This window comes from Miniopterus natalensis, chromosome 2 (assembly GCF_054644295.1).
Source record: "Miniopterus natalensis isolate mMinNat1 chromosome 2, mMinNat1.hap1, whole genome shotgun sequence".
NCBI lineage: Eukaryota > Metazoa > Chordata > Mammalia > Chiroptera > Miniopteridae > Miniopterus > Miniopterus natalensis.
In genome coordinates, this window is record NC_142082.1 from 143,448,530 (window position 1) to 143,466,492 (window position 17,963).

The 17,963-nt window shown below is 38.2% G+C and overlaps 1 protein-coding gene and 1 pseudogene across 1 annotated transcript in view; one reads left to right on the forward strand and one right to left on the reverse strand.

Annotated features, from left to right (window-relative positions):
- Positions 1-5,819: 5,819 nt before the first annotated feature.
- CCNT1 (cyclin T1) overlaps positions 5,820-17,963 on the forward strand; it is a 28,455-nt gene continuing 16,311 nt past the window's right edge. The window contains exons 1-4 of the mRNA XM_016201210.2: positions 5,820-6,006; positions 10,111-10,192; positions 13,692-13,820; positions 16,396-16,456. Coding sequence (XP_016056696.1) covers positions 5,846-6,006; positions 10,111-10,192; positions 13,692-13,820; positions 16,396-16,456 — 433 coding nt within the window. The 5' untranslated portion in view covers positions 5,820-5,845. The remainder of the gene's footprint in view (positions 6,007-10,110; positions 10,193-13,691; positions 13,821-16,395; positions 16,457-17,963) is intronic.
- Positions 8,046-9,160, reverse strand: LOC107528231 (cytosolic 5'-nucleotidase 3A-like; annotated as a pseudogene).

Genomic DNA, 17,963 nt, shown 5'->3' on the forward strand with positions numbered 1-17,963 from the left:
AGGGTTCAATTGCCCTTTAAGTATTCCTACCAGTTGCTGGTTCCAGTAGTAGTTTTTGCTCCTAGTAAGCCATGATTCTCTGTTCTGCTTGTTCTGACTCTGCCTGTCTCTCTACTTTTTGTGATGGAGGTTGCCCTGTCACCTCAATTCTCTGATGTATTTAACACATTGTATGCGGGAAACGTATTTATACGTTTTACGTTGATTGGTAGTAGAGTGCGCGATAAAAACTACCCGCAAACTTAAGAAGGGGTGTTGATTTTCAGTTCAGCCTTTTTTTTGGTTGTGAGGCGTGATGATTTCCAAGCTCTTTATATGTCAGACTGGAAACCAGAAGTCCCTGTCTATTTTATCTGTATGGAAGGTATACTATGTGATTGTGTGCTCATCTCTTCCCAATTTCATGATCAGTGATGTCACATTGTTAGCTTGAAATTGAGCATGGTGGGAAATAACACTACAAAAATTGGCAAATGCTACAGACAAAGGCTTGATTTGTTTTGTTGACTGTCTAGAGTTAAGAAAGTGTAGAGAAAAAATTATGTATATTAAGTTTTAAAGTGTATCATGCCTGTAGCCATTACATTATCAATAGAACAAGAAACTGAAATATTCTTCCAGTATTCAAAAACTATTATCCAATTCATCAAAGATATTGCTCAAGTCACTGACAAATAAGTTAAGTTCCAACATAAGTCTCATTGTTTCACTTTTCATCTCATTGAATAATGCAAATGAAAATGTCAACCAACGGTCAAAACTATACTCATTTATCAGATGCAATTATAGGTTGGTTCTTGATTCGAGTTTGGTAAAATTCAATGAAAGCATTCTGTGAGAATCTGTTGGCTATAAAAAAATTACAATAAATAAGATTGCATACTTTATTTTTTATAAATTGTGTGCTACATTTATATCAGTAAGTTTTACAATAAACTTTGTGTATGTATTCATATACATATACATACAATTATTTTTCTGGATAGCTGATTGTTAATAATTTGCCAGCACACATACACCATGGCTAATTTCAAGCTATCATATGACATCACTGAATGTGGATTTAGGGACAATTTGGAAGAGGACACTTATCTTTTCATATTTTAATTTGGAGACTATAAGAATGTTGGGAGAAATTGTTTTAACAGTAGTAAATGGTAATGTTTGACATGACTGAAATATGACATTCATAAGCACAGCAAAATAAGATTAAATCATGAAATATGGTATAATAAATCCTGTACTAGATTAGTCTAGTGAATAAGAAGAGTAGCCTTATAGGTATGACTTACAGAAAATGGAGTCCTATTTAACAACAAAAAAATTCCTCTGGTTTAAGATTTTGTCAGTTGTTCTTTAAGGGCAACGTACTAGAAGGTTAACATTATTATTATTATTATTATTTTTAAGGGAAAGCAAAAGTTTATTGCAGGAAAGGAGAGACAAAAGCTCCCCTGCCACAGCGAGAGGGGTCCCAAACAGGTAGCCCAAGGTTAATATTATTTTGACAATAAACATGTATCAAACACCTACTATGTGTCAGATGTTCTATCAGGACACTGAGATGACATTTAAAATCACACAGCTAGTTAAAAGAGTAGCTTGGAGCCCTAGCCAGTTTGGCTCAGTGGTTAGAGTCAGCCTGCAGACTGAAAGGTCCCAGGTTCAATTTCAACCAAGAGCATGTACCTTGGTTGTGTACAGGAGGCAACCAATCGATGTGTAATTTTGAGGACATTATACTAAGTGAAATAAGCTAGTCAGAGAAAGACAAATACTACGTGATTCCAGGTCTATGAGGTTATCTAAAGTCGTCAAACTCATAGAACAGCAAGTAGAATGGGGGTTGTCAGGGCTGGGGGGAGGGGGAAATGGGGACATTGTTCAATGGGTATAGAATTTCGGTTTTACAAAATGAAAAAATTGGCCCTAGCCAGTTTGGCTTAGTGGTTAGAGCATCAGCCTGAGGACTAAAGGGTCCCGGGTTCAATTTCAGCCAAGGGCATGCACCTCGGTTGCAAGCTCTGCTCCAGTCTGGCCACATGCGGGAGGCAACCAATTGATGTGTCTCTCTCACATGGATGTTTCTCTTTCTCTACCTCTCTCCCTTATACTCTCTCTGAAAAAGCAATGGAAAAAATATCCTCATGAGGATTAAAAAAACAAACAAAATGAAAAAGTTGTAGAGGCCTGTTACATAATAACGTGACTATAGTGACACTTAAAAATGATTAAGCCCTGGTCAGGTAGTTCAGTTGGTTAGAGCATCGTCCCGATATGCCAAGGCTGTGGGTTCAATCCCGGGTCAGGGAACATATGACAATCAACTAATGAATATATAAATAAGTGGAACAACAAATCGATGTTTCTCATGTTTTCCCTTCTTGCCTCTCTCTAAAACCATCAATTAAAAAAATGGTTAAGATGGTTTTAAAAAATAAATAGAATAGCTGGGATTTGAATTCCAGCCTGACTCAAAAACTCACCTTTATTATGTTATCACTGCTGCCTACTTTCAAGCAATTTCATCTTCAAAGAATATTTCTTTTCCCTGACTTCCACAGGTCCTCTTCTGTGCATGGCAGGTAGCAAGCCATTGGTTAGCAGGTGCATTGCCTGAAGCCTTACAAATACCAGAACTTTTTCTTGGAAGACTGGCAAACTCAGCTAGGAGAGCAAATTCAAAATGGAGTCATCATTCAATCCAAGACAGCAATTTTCAACTTTTCATCTCATGACACACATAAACTAATTACTAAAATTCTGCAGCGCGCACACACACATATTGCCGATCTGACTGGGAAAAAAAAAGGTATCTTTTTTTTTTTTTTTTGGAGTGCTATTTTGTTCAAAGGAAAGCTAGCAGGTTTCTTTTTCTTTTCTTTTTTAAAAAAATATATCTTTATTGATCTCAGAGAGAGGAAAGGAGAGGGAGAGGGAGGAAAGGAGAGGGAGAGAGAGAGATAGAAACATCAATGACGAGAGTCACCGACCAGCCGCCTCCTGCATGCCCCCGACTGGGGACCGAGCCCGCAGCCGGGGCATGTGCCCTGACTGGGAATCGAACCCCAATCGCCTGGATCTTAGGTCGACGTTCAACTGCTGAGCCATGCCTGGCCGGACTAGGTATCATTTTGATTCATTCAATCTGATGGCTATTGCTGTGTTGGCTGTTGTCATTCTTTTATTTGACAATCTAAGGGAAAAGAGGTCAGTGCCCCTGACTAGTCATGTATTGCATGTTTTAAAAATTCTTGTGGCACACTGGTTGAAAATCCCTGATCCAAGAGATAAAGTAGAGAACCAAACACAAATCAGAGAAATAGGCAAGAGGGATCTGGGAGAAATGAATTTGACTTTTAAAAGAAAACATACATGACTACATAACCAAAAAAGTGCTTATCCTATTAAAAGAAAAAAGTCTGTGAAGAAGGAAGTTTGAAATCACTAGTGTTTTAATGTTATAACCTGATGTAATTTAAATCTTCCTGAACCTCAATTTTTCAGGAGTAAAATGGAGCTAAGGCTAACTATAGACAATATATGGCAGAGGAGGGCCTGAAATGGAAGGAAATAGTTCTGAGAATGAATTAGAATAAAACTTACTGCATTGGAACAGCCATGTCTAGAAATAACAAAACTCAAAGTATTATTGTTATTGGGTGAAGGCTCATTCTGCTTGCTGCACGACAGCCAGCAAGTCAAGAGACAGGAGTTGAGGCAAGGAAAGCGACGTTATTCAGAAAGCCAGCAAGCAGAGAAGACAGCAAACTACTGTCCTAAAGAACCATCTTGAGAAAGTACAGAGTTTACACTTCTTTTATGCCAGGGGAAGGAACGGGATTGGTTTGAGGTTGTTAGGAGGTGATTGATGACTGCAGACATCTGGACCTCAGCAAAGATCGAAGAGGGAATGGTGATACTTCAAACTCAGTCATGAGGTTCCTATAAATCATTATTCTTGTACATAACTTCCTTATTTCCTTGGGGAGGTAGTTTTGAGCAGGGAGGTTGTTTCAATTATTTCTTGGCCGTGGGTTAGATTCCTTTAATGATTAGCAGGACTAAGCAGAAGTAGCTAAAATGACATGTCAGGCTGGAGCAAGATGGAGTCAGAAAGACTGATTATTTTATTCTATTACATTATAAGAGACAAATGATTCTACTATTATTCAAATTTAATTAAGGTAAATTGAGTGTTCCAGAAAAACAAGAATACAGTTCGCCAGAACTGAAAAAAACAATAAAATTAGACATTAAGTTGTTGTTTTTTTAAATTTATCTTTATTGTCGAAAGTATTACAGCTGTTCCCAGCTCCCACACCCCTCAAGCCTTCACCACACTATTGTCTGTGTCCATGGGTTATGCATATATGCATGTAAGTTATTTGGTTAACAGCCCCCCCTTCCCTCCGAGATTCCTCAGTCTGTTCCACGCTTCCATGTCTCTGGACCTGGAGAATATTATGCTGAGCAAAATAAGCCAGTCAGAGAAAGACAAGTACCACATGATCATATGTGGAATCTAGTAAACAAAATAAACTGAGACTTGTTTTTAAAGTCTACACTTATAAGTGGTATATTGTAGGTTAAACTACTTAATCTGAGTCTCAGATTCTTTATTGTAGGGTACTGTGAGCATTTACTTCACATTTATTGACTACTAGGACCAGGACTGTATTAGTATTAGGTAGGTGCTAGGCACACAAAAATGAAGGCATTGTCTTTGCCCTCGATGTCAATATAATCTGGTAACTACTATAACATCCACTGAATGTCTTCTACGTGCCAGGCACTACATGTTTTTAATTCATTACATCTTCATTTAAAATTCTTCTTACAATCGAAAACGTAGGTATTTTCATCATTTACATTTGTACAAGAGGTACAGAGAGGTTAAGCATCCTTGCCCAGGATCAAAGAGCCATCAAGCGTTGAGCTGAGCTAAATCTTGACAGAGGAGGGGGACTTGAAATTTGTGCATGTGGTGCACAAATTTACCGGGCGGTGGTAAAGCTTTCCACACTGGAGTGGTTTTAGTTCACCCGTTCGCAAAACAGGAATTAAAATATTACTGCTTGTTGGGATTGTACCCATCAAATTAAATAGTATATTTAAGAGTCAGTATTGTGCCTGGAAACCTGTTAAGCACTAAATAAATGCTATTAATTTCATTTTATTCCTTTAAGGTGGAACACTGTGGCGAAGCTAGGTATGAGTTCAAGGTTTAGCTACTCACCGTATACCGGCTTTGCAAACGCGTAATTTACATTGTTATATCAACGACGTGAGGGCCTTCTAGTCGCTTTAGGTTACCATATACGATAGGGCCACTATTTTTACTTCTTTCAGTTTTTGACAGCCTCACCTATTTTCTGTTAAGTTCTCCACCTACTCCATTTTATTCCGCCACCTCCGCCACAAACGAAAGGCTCCGAGGAGGCGCAGAGTAGCGCGTGGGTGGGCACCTAATCCCGCCACAAACACGGCCTCACCCTTTCGCGCAGAGCGCGAATGCTCAACCCAGTTCTCGCGAGAGGAGACGAGCTTTTTGAACGAAAACTTCGAACCACACCCTACTCCCCAAGGGTCACGGGACTAGAGCCTGCGATCTTGACCCGAGGTTTTTCCTGCTTGCCTATTGGCTACGGGCTGTCGCGAGGTCCATTCCGGAAGTAGACACCCAAACTATACTCCTCGGCGGAAGCGTGTCACGACCTAGCAGTCTCCCCTCAGCGGAAGTTCGTCAGTGCGCAGTTACCTCCGTACAGCGGATGTGTGTCGCCGCTTAAGTGACGCTGGGGAGCGCTTGCAGCCTTCGCCGCTGCCTTCTGGTTGAAGCACTATGGAGGAAGAGAGAAAGAATAACAACAAACGGTGGTATTTTACTCGAGAACAGCTGGAAAATAGCCCATCCCGTCGCTTTGGCCTGGACCCAGATAAAGAACTTTCTTATCGTCAGCAGGCGGCCAATCTGCTCCAGGACATGGGGCAACGTCTTAACGTGTATCCTTGCGGCCTAGGCCTTCGGCCTTGGAATCAGCCCCGCCTTGCTCTCGGGTCCAGGCCCCAGGCTCTGTCAGGGACGGAAGTGGGGAGAGGGTGGGCAGGGGCTGGATGTCTAGGTGGGAGAGACTGCGACGCGGCAGGCTGAAGTTGAGTGTTCGCGCGAGGGTGGCGAGGCGGACTTAATTTCCCGCTCGCTCACCGATGCCACCAACCGTGCCGGGAATTCGCATGCTTCCCGGTTTATGTTTTAACCAGCCCTTCTTAGGCCATTTTCGGTGTGTTCTGATCGCATGTTCTGGTGACTGAGGTTATACTTTTCTGCCATAACCTAGGGAGTCTGGTGGAGATTTTAGCGTTGATGAGTCCCTCTTGAACTTAGTGTGTAAAAAGGATTTTGAGAAATTCAGTACCTGATGGTCTTATAAAGGGTGGCCTAGAATTAATGCCCAGCTTTGGTTCAATGCCCAGCTTTGGTATAGAGGGTGGCCTAGAATTAATGCCCAGTTTTGGTTCAAAGTCCGTTCTTCCCACTTATTAACTGTGTAAGAAACTTGTTAAATTCTTGGTGTTCTCTGTAAAATGGGGTGGTATCTCTTGCATTTAATTTCTATGGCCCACACAATACTTGGCACTCAAGTTCAAATAGTAGCTACTGTTAAGAGTTTCACAGAATTTCAGAGGAAGGGGGGATGCCAGTTTGGATTTGTAGGGATGTAGACGTATGGATCTAACGTTTAAAAAAACTGTTGAAAAATAATTGGGTTTTTGGAAGCATTTTTCTCAGTCTCGTTGCGATCTTGCTTCCTTGCATATTCTCTCTGGCTCAAATAAGTCTTTATAAAAGTTATCTACAGATTAAAAATATATACATTGGAGTTTTAAGATACTCAGTGCTAATGTATATTCGTTTTTCTCATATTTCAAAGATGAGGAAATTGGTGATTTTTTTCTTTTCCCCCCTCCAAGCATTTTTTGGCTTTTCATTTCAGGTTTATTATCAGTAGTTCAATACAAAACATTTAATCATGATTAGTGACATGAATACCAGCAATATTTTAAAAAATCAGGTGCCAGTATTATCTGGTAACATCAATTTTCCCAAAACAAATTAACCAACATAACACAATTTCAGTAGATGGTGATACCATGAGCATAATTCATACAAATTACAAAAATGGCAATAGTTTAAAATCATACACGTTGTTTCACCATTTCATAAAACTTCTTTCTAAACTTCTACAGACTTTCCCAGTGTAAAAAGACTCCTTAAAAACAACATGATAATGTTAACTACAAAATATACTCTGGACATAAAGGGAGTTATTTTTCAGATTTTAACTTTAAGATTTTTTTTTTTACTTGACAAAGTTTATTTTTAAAAATACACAGCTGGTGGGACCTGTTACTCATCTTCACCAGCAGCTGGGGCATCCCCACCCTTGGTGTTACTGGTGTAAATTATTTGGGGCCTGTGCTTTGAAACTAGTTCAATAAGTCCTTTACTAAGGAGCTCCTGAAGGTCTGCCCTGGCCAGGGAACCTTGGATCTTGTCTTTCAGAGGCAACAGCTGGGGTTATAAGCTTATAGCTGGGAACTTCCTTACAAAGTTTGTCATATGTTGCTTTGTCAAACAAAATGAGGTTATTGTGCTTGTCCTGAACTTTGCCTTTGGCCCACGTCTTATTTTGGCCTTGCCCCCTTATTTGTTCTCTGGGTCCTTGTCTTTCTTGGCCAACTTTCCAGTATCTTTCTTGTCATCCTCGGGTGGTATAGGGAAACTTAAAGATAAGATGTCAGACAAAAAGGAAGATTTTTTTTTTTTAATGTTAAAAAATACAGTGAGGAATTTGTTGAGGGAGGTGGAGAAAAAGGAGCTTCCAGTTGATGGACTCAATATGTCTGAAAATACTTCAGTAATATAGAGGAAAAACATGCAGAGCAAGAATGTATTATAAATAAAAGTCTTTAAGCAATATGAGATGAACAGTTCTCGCATCAGTTTCACCTGAAGGAGAAAGGTCTTGAAGAATACTTGTTTACAGAATCTTTTGCAGGGTAGAGTTGGCCACCTCCAATGATTCATCTTTTACTAGAACAGTTTCATAAAAGTCCGTTTACTTTTCTAAAATCTCATCCACTTTGTCATTTAGGTGACCAATTTTCAGAATGTGTTCAACATTGGCTACCCCTTCTGCCTTAAGTGTCCCTGGGAGTCTCTCAAGTAGAATTACATTGCTGTTGTCTTTTAGTTGATTGAAATATTCTGTGTTCTTTGGGTATCATCATGTTTGTTAAATATATGAATTAGTTCTTTAAATCCTTTGAGTACCCCATTGTAATCAAAACCCATGAAGTTGGACACTACTTTCACATTTGGATAATAGACACCAGCTTGATGGATAATCTCTAGTATATCACTGATACTAGCTGAAAATACGAACACAGGGATACTACGTTGGAGCTTTTCAGAGAAATTTTCATACTCTTCCTTGAGCATAATGTCAGATTCTATCACAATTTGTTTAGGTTTTGATAAAACCTGTTCAACAAGCAAACGTGTAAGTTAGTTTACCATTCTGTCATATAAGGGTACTACTCTTCTATGGTAAGAACGGGATCGATTTCAATAGCATATTTTTTCTTTAGTTCCAGTAATTTTTTTCGACATTCACCTGAAATTAGCTTACAGTTGTCAGTCACATTATGACATGTTGGACATCTTTTTCCTTTGTAAGAAAATCTACTCAGTGTCAAATCAGACTCTGTTAATCTGAAAATGGCCAGCTCCTCCTTTGATAAGACCACAGATGCTTTCTTCTACTCTTGTAGGGATATCCATGTGAACTGAACTTTTCTGGAATTCTGGCATCATTTTCACATGTGTAGCAGAATCTTAGTCATTTCTTGGTTGTCCAGTCTTCCTGAAGGCACTCTTGAATTCTTCTGCCCTTTTTTTGTTCTAGAACAACAGCATAGGTGGTAAGCAATATCCAGAGATACAGGGCTTGAATATAGGCATCTCGATGATTTGGTCATCTGCCCTGTCTTCCTCTTCAAGGTGAATATGTACTTGGTCAGCACCACCCCTGCCACCAGGGCATAGACACTTCTAGCTACCATGGCACACCCTTGCCACTGCTGCCTGGTCCATGGATGGGCCCCCATGCACAGATGGGGCCGAAAAGAACAGGTTGATTCAAGCATTTTTTCTTCAGAAAATATACTCATTTTGTAGCAGAAAATGCTAAAATAGTTTTAAAGTTCTTTTCACTCTGAAAGTGAAAAATTACCCTTGGGTGCACCTTCCATTTAAATGTGTTGCTGAATGTGTAATGCTTGTGTTTTAAGTGCTCATTTCAAAAGAGGTGTTTTCGTTATTGCCAGTATCCAGTTTGTTTCCTAAGCATCCATCTGTGTACTGAGTTAAACCTTTTGTTTAAAATTCTGTTTCAGTGTATCCTAGCCCTTTCCTTTTTATATGTGTGTTGTTATTAAGGTTTTTGCCATTATGGGACTGCCTCATCTCTGTATACCCTACATTGTCTTCAGTGGTCTTTAGGAGTAAGGCATTTTACAGATTTTCTTTTCAGTGATTGAATATCAACTCACTCCACAGTGGTTTTGGTCCCAGAGATCACCATATGAGGAGGCTTGGTTGCCAGAGAGAAATGGAACTGAAAAGTTAATTGCTGGAGATTGGAAGGTGAGGTGGTAGTGGAGACATATCTCTAGGGCCAGGTCAGGGAGGGCATTGTAAATCATGTGAAGAGAGATCCTGAGCTAATGAATCACCATTGCAGGATTTTCAGTAGGCAAGTGATAGGTTTAGGGCCTTAGGTAGTTTTGTGTATATTCCTTCTTGATTCACACATGCTGAGGAGCTTGCTCGTTTATTCAGCAGATTTCTAGTGAATATCCCTTATATTTAAGGTGTGCTAAGTGTCAATTTGTAGTTAATAATTTGGTGGAGAAGTAAGTATGCTTTTCATTTGGGAGTATCTGCTATGCTCAGTTCACATGGTCATTTTGGGAGGATATAGAGGTTATATTTTGGGGAATTGTACTGCCTGCCTGTTTTGTGCCTTACCTTGAACATTTTAGCTCACAATTGACTATCAACACTGCTATAGTATACATGCATCGATTCTACATGATTCAGTCCTTTACACAGTTCCATCGAAATGTAAGTATTATTTTTATATAGTGTAATCATTTTATGATTAATTCCAGCTTCATATTTATTTTGTGATTGATCTTTTATGCTGAACTGGGATTTGAAGTTTAGAATTTAGGGTTAGTCACTTTCATTATGTGCTGTACTGTTTTAAAACCAGCCTTCCAAATTTCCTATGAAGAATCTAGTCAGTAGTTTGGTAGATTGAGTGTATCCCTAGAGTGGGTGGACTCTTAGTAAAGAAATAGATTATTGAACACTTAACATTTAGGGTGGGAGAGTAGAATTAAAGGCAGAGGTACTTCTCCTAGGGCAAGAGAAGCAAAAAAACCCAAAATAAACAAGGGATACATCAAACTAAAAAGCTTCTGCACAGCAAAAGAAACCATCAACAAAATGAAAAGGGAACCCACTCTGTGGGAGAACATATTTGCCAATGATACATCTGATAAGGGGTTAATTTCCAAAATATACAAAGAACTCATATAACTCAACACCAGAAGGAAACGATCCAATTTAAAAAATGGGCAAAGGACCTGAATAGACATTTCTGCACAGAGGACATACAGGTCACCAATAGACATGAAAAAATGCTCACTGTCACTAATTAGAGAGATGCAAATTAAAACTACAATCAGATATCGCCTCATACCTGCTAGAATGGCTGCCATCGGTATATCAACAAGTGCTGGTGGCTATGTGGAGAAAAGGGAACCCTAGTACACTGCTGATGGGAATGCAGACGGCTGCAGCCACTGTGGAAAACAGTATGGAGTTTTCTCAGAAAATTAAAAATGGAACTGCCATTTGACTCAGTGATCCCACTTCTGGGAATATATCCTAAGAATCCTGAAACACCAATCAGAAAGAATATATACTCCCCTATGTTCATAGCAGCATTATTTACAATTAAAATTTGGAAACAGCCCAAGTGCCCATCAGTAGATGAGTGGATAAAAAAGCTGTGGTACATTTACACAATGGAATACTATGTGTCTGTAAAAAAGAAGGAGCTCTTAACCCTTTGCAACAGCATGGATGGACCTGGAGTTTATTTTACTAAGTGAAATAAGCCTGTTAGAGAAAGAGACCACTGAAAGCAAAAACCCAGATAAGGGGGGACCACTGTTGTATCCCTGCTGCTCTGTTCATTAGATTTCACTTATATGTGGAATCTAATGAACAGAATAAACTGACGAGCAAAATAGGTCTAGAAGCATGGATGCATGGAACAGAATGACAGATCTCAGAGGGGTGGAGGGAATGGGAAAAGATTAACCAAAGAACATAAATGCATAGCCCATGGACATAGTAATGTGGTGAAGGCCTGGGGTGGGGCTGGTACTGGGTGGAGGAGGGCAAACGGGGTGGGGAATGGGGGACATCTGTTATACTGTCAACAATTTAAAAAAAAAATCTTTTGTGTCCTATATCCCGTTGTTTGTATCACTTTAGTGTTCAAAATGTGCTTCATGCCCTGATTGCCTGTACCTTTGTTCATGCCCATTTTCCTCTGATTCTTTCCTTATCCTAAGCTCTAGGAATGTATATGTAGCAAGCTTTATATAATACTACTACAAATATGAAGGAAGAGAATTGTTACCGTGAATTGAATTGTGGAGAAAAATCTGTTCTATCAAAGTATAACAGAGAGCAGCAGGGAGACAACAGCGGTCCCCCCCTTATCTGGGTTTTTGCTTTCAGTGGTTTCGGTGCTTGTGGTCAGCTGCCTGTGGTCAGTGAAGGTCAAAAATGTTAACTGGAATATTCCTGAAATAAACAATTGATAAGGTTTTTTGTTGTTGTTGTTAATCCCTGCCTGAGGATATGTATTTTTCCCATTGATTTTTAGAGGGGGGGAGAGAAACATCAGTGTGAGAGAGACACATCGATTGGTTGCTTCCCATTGGGGCTGGGGATCAAACCTGCAACCCAGGTCTCTTGACCAGGAATTGAACCCGAGACCCTTTGGTGTGAGGGCTGGCACTCTAACCACTGAACCACACCAGCCAGGGCAACAATGGATACGTTTTAAATTGTACCCTGTTCTGAGTAATGTGATGAAATCTTTTGCAGTATTGCCTTAGTAGCAATCTCAGATATGAGAGGGAGGGAGGAGGGAGAGAGAGAGAGTACATTTACACAACTTACTATGGTATATTGTTATAATCTCTTATTATGTTATTGTTATTAATACCTTACTGTGCCTTATTTATAAATTAAACTTTATCGTAGGTGTGTATGCATAGGAAAAAATAGTCTACGTAAGGTTTGATACTATTTGAAGCTTCAGGCATCTGTTGGAAGTCTTGGAATGTATCCCCTGAGTATAATGGGGGACTTCCACATTAGAATGCGTGTTACTTCTATTCATTAAAGTGAAGTAGATATTTCAGTTCTATAAAATTTCTTTTATTCCTGGTGAATTCTAGCTCTTGTCATTACCATCTTTGATTTATTGCAATATTCTTATGATTCAAGAGATGTTCTACTTCTGAGGTTCCCCAGATCACCAGGCTTACATGTATGTCATACTGCTCTAATCTCTTATATTGTACAGTGTCTGAGTTTGATATCTACCTGTGTATTGGTTTGAATTTTTTTCTCCTCTAAGTACCTTCCATGTATAACCTCTTGAATATACTACTATGCTTTGAATTCCTTTTTTTTTTAAATATATATTGATTTCAGAGAGAGGAAGGGAGAGGGAGAGAGAGAGATAGAAACATCAATGATGAGAGTCATTGATCGGCTGCCTCCTGCACGTCTCCAACTGGGGATGGAGCCCGCAACCTGGGCATGTGCCCTGACCGGGAATCGAACCCCGATCGCCTGGATGCTAGGTCAATGCTCAACTGCTGAGCCACGCCCGGCCGGGCTGAATTCCTTTTTTAAAAAAGACTTATGCCCCCATATATATACCCATATGTCATATATAAGTCTAATTGAGATAATTCTCTTACAATAAAATTCTTCCTTTTAAGGGTACAATTCACTGGTTTTTAGTATATTCACAGAGTTGCACCACTATGACGATGACCTGATTCCAGAACTTTTACATCACCCCAGGAAAAGAAACTCCTCACCCTTTAGCAGTCACTCTCATTCCTCTCTCCTCCTAGCCCCTGGCAACCACTAATCTTTTTTTTTTTTTGGTCTGTATGGATTTGCCTTTTCTGGACATTTCAGTTTACTCCTTTTAAAAAAGTATGTAAAGTGTTTTGATGCAAACTTAATAAAGAATCTCATTTTAAATAGAAAGCAGTCTATTTACATATAGTGACTTCTTGAATAAGTAGCTTTTAATGAGTTTGTTGAAGGATCTGTTTTTAGAAGTGGATGTAGATTAATGAATAGGAGGGGAGGACATTTTTAAGTACAGCAAAGAGCAAACGAGGTGATGAAATTGAGGTAAGCAAAGAACTTCGTTTGAGACTTAGTTCTTATTTAGATCTGTACCTTGATCTGGAAATAAATAATTAATATGATTTGTTTTTTCTCCATCTAGTCTGTGGCTCCAGCGGCCTTATTTCTAGCAGCTAAAGTAGAGGAGCAGCCAAAAAAATTGGAACACGTCATCAAAGTAGCACATACTTGTCTCTATCCACAGGAGTCACTTCCCGATACTAGGAGTGAGGTAGGGGATTAATTACACATGTCTATGTTTCTTTATTTTGATTATAACTTAGTTTTGTAACTTTGATTTATTGATGTCCTAATGGGGACTGTTAAAGGAACCACTTAGTGTTTGTTTTTTCCTTAAAAATGTCATAGAAATTTTATGGCAGAAGTTAGTTGTATTCATTGTAAAATTGGAAAAGGCGAAAAAGCAAAAAAGAAAATATATCACCTAGATGTAGATCTTATAAGTGAGCCTTTATTATTTCTAGTTTCTTTTCTGTGAATAGCTCTGTATGTATATCTGTTGTGTTTTTTCACTTACTATATCCCAAATATTTTCTCATTTTAATGTATGGGAATTCTCATACAATATGATTATGTGGAGATAGTATTTCATCATATGCATGTGTATATATTTTAACCATTTGCTATTTCTAAGAGGACTTTCTAAGAAATTACAAAAGTTATATATGTTTATTATAAGAGAATCCAAACACTTAAGAATCATTTAAAGTAAAAGTTAAAGCATCTCCCCTCCTCCTCCTAGGAGGATACTGCTGATTACAGTTCCAGTATACTATATTCTTTCAGGTTATTTTTTTTAGAGGGAGAAGGGGGGAAAGAGAAAAAAGCATCATGTGAGAGAGAAACTTTGATTGGTTGCCTCCTGTATGCGCCCCAACCAGGGATTGAACCAACAACCTTTTAGTGTACGGGACAACGCTCCAACCAACTTAGCCACCCAGCCAGGGCAGATTCTTTTATCCTATGTGTATGCATATAGCTTTTTTGTCTTCCATCCTTACTTGACTTTCTTAAAGAAGGGAAAATCTCTCCTGGCTTTATAAGTCAGTGATTGGGAAGTGGTGATTCGTGAGAAATTGAGAGGTCTGACATTTTTAAGTTCTTGCAGAAAAATTATGGATTACTGTTACTATTTAAGTCATAGTGGATACATGAGTTATCCATTATCAGATAAATAAATGGAATTGTGTGTTCTACTGCTCATTCTGGAGAAAGTGGGGTTTTGGAGGGGGTATTTATTTTGTGTATGTGTGTTGATAGTATCCCCTAATTGTGTGAAGTGTTTTGCATGGCAGTATCTTGACTTCCTTCATTTTCTCTTTGGGCTATACCACTAGCTCTTGTTGAAAAGAGTTATTGCTCTGAACTTTTATTTAGGTTTGAGACTAATTACAAATGCTTTTGGTCTATAGAATTTACCAAATAAGGTAATTTTATTTTAACAAAATAAAACAGAAGCCCTGGCCGGTGTGGCTCAGTTGGGTGTTGTTCCATGTCCTGAAGAGTTGCTGGTTTGATTCCCAGTCAGGGCACATACCCGGGTTGCAGGCTTGATCCCCGGTGGGGGACATGGGAGTGGCCAGTTGATGTGCTCTCGAATCGAAGTTTCTCTCTTCTTCCTTTCTCTCGCTCTAAAAATCAATTAACTGTTCTTAAAATAATAATTATCTCTGCTGTTTTTCCTTCTTTGAAGTATATTTCGATTACTTCTCACCCGAGTCTCCCTTTTTTGTGAGGTGATTAGGGGAACATGTTTCCTTCACTATATAGAACAGAGAAAACTAGCAGAGTTTAAGTTCTTATTGGACTTACTACAGATTACAAAATTAAGTGGAAAGTTAACTACAACATAAGTCTCTTAACTCCTGGTCCAAGTCTCATTCTCCTAGAGTTCTAGACCAGTGCTGTCCAATGGAAATATAAGGGGAGTCATGTGTAATTTAAAACATTTTAACTTCATTTAAAATTTTTTAATTGAAAAAAGAAAAATTAATTTCAATATATTTTATATAATATATTTTATTTAACCATAAATAATATTATTTCAGTATATAATCAATATTAAAACATTATTAGTGAGGTAGTTTACATTGTTTGTCCCTCCCTTTTTTAAAAAAATACATCTTTATTGATTTCAGAGAGAGGAAGGGAGAGGGAGAGAGCGAGATAGAAACATCAGTGATGAGAGAGTTGTCATTGATCTGCTGCCTCCTGCATGCCCCTGACTGGGGATCAAGCCTGCAACCCAGGCAAGTGCCCTGACCGGGAATTGAACCACAATCTCCTGGATCCTAGGTTGATGCTCAATCGCTGAGCCACGCCTGGCCAGGCTTGTCCCGTTTTCTTTCAACTCTCCTATAAAGTTCTAGAAATTTAACATTACCCCAAAGGGGAAGTTTTAACAGGAGTCAAATGTTTGAGATTGCCTACATTGCCTATAGGAAGGCTCAGCAAATGTATTTTGATGATGTTGAAGAAGATGTATTTTTAATTTTCTTGTAGCTATATCAAATGAACTTTAAAACCTAAAATGTCAGTCTGAAAATGAACCAGATCTCAGGTGCTTTTTCTGTAGCTATCTATGAATAAAGTATTTTCTCTCAGTATACCACTTTTTTTCTCTTTTAAAAGGAGAATCTGCGCTGAATAGGGATAAAGATTAATTTCAGTTCCTACTCTACCACATAACTCCACCCCTGTCTTTTGTGGCTTTGGTTTTTCTGGGAGGGGCTGTTAGAATTGTTTACACTGTATATAATGCACCTTATGTGTCTTCTCACTTGCAGGCTTACCTGCAACAAGTTCAAGATCTGGTGATATTAGAAAGCATAATTCTGCAGACGTTAGGTAAGTTTATTTTCCTTTAAAACATTAAAGAAATATACATGTAATATGATATGATTTTAAATTTCCAAAATAGAAAACATGAGAAAAATCTCTTGGAAAGGTTTTGCAAATTTAGAGGTTGTAGAGCTCACTTTTACCCTGACCTATATGGAAGAAAGAATGAAGGCACAACTGACCTTTGAAATAGCTTGTTAACAGTCTTTTTTCTTCTTTTTTCCCCTTTCTGGGATTTATGATTTGCTTTTTAAGGTTTGGCAGTTTTTAATTTTCTGATAACTAATGGCAGAAACTATTTAAAGAATTCTTTTCCTTCCATAGATTTTTATAGTCATTGTATTTAGATAACATTTGTTTTTAAATTGGTAATCAGAGTTTAGAACAGCAGAGTGTAGGTAGAAGAATTCAAGCTATCGTAAGTCCTCACTTAACTATATCTATAGGTTTTTGGAAACTGGCTTTAAGTGAAACGATATATAAAGAAACTAATTTTACTATAGTCTAATTGATATAAACAAGAGTTAAGCTCCTATAGCATATTTCTGGTCACAAAAACATCACCAAACTTGTAAATAAAGATCCAAAACACCTTTAATATTACACATTGAAATAAATGTGACTTATATATACATTTGAGAAAGATTAATAAAAACAAGTAAGCTAATGATTTTCCAACCTACGTATTTCAGCTCAGGGTCTTGGATGGCTGGAAAAATATTCCAGTAGCTCAGGGGACAAGGCAGGCACCCACCTTGACAGGATGACCTTCTGTGCAGGGCTTGCTCACTCCCACACTCACTCAGACTGGGACAATTTAGACACACCAAGTCACCTAAATCCCAAAGATGTGCACATCTTTGGGATTTAGGAGAGAACTGGAGTACCTGGAGAAAACCCACACAGACCTGGGGAGAACATGCAAACTCCACACAGACAGTGGCCCTAGCTGGGAATCCATTTTTTTCTCAACATTATAACAAAATGACGTTGAAAGAAATGAAGTTATTGGAGGATCTACTGTATAGCAGTTCATAGGCAACCCTGATGATGTTCTGTTACCAATTTATTATTATTTTCATCAGAGAGACTGCCTTAAAAAGCGTATTAGCAAATATGGAAAATACAGATTTTTTATCTTCATCGTAACCATATTTTAGGGGACAGTGGTATTTTTCTGGTGGGATAAGTTTTTATTAATATTTTAATGTGGAAACCAGTAATATCTAATTTGCAGGAATCAGTTATAATTTACATCATGTAAATTTCTCTATAGAATTTCTTTATCTAGAAAATTTTATTTACATACTCAAAAAGAGAAACTCAAAAAATTTTATAGACACATTGATCTTCCTTAAGTAATTTTAATAAAGACCATTGAGGTTAGATAAAATGATCAGTACCTATTGTAATTAAGATGATGAAGAGGAACAAAACTGAGATAAGAGAAGAATAGGTTTTAAAAGGTTTTTCAAGTTTAAGCATTACAAGATAGTCATCACTTGATTAAAAC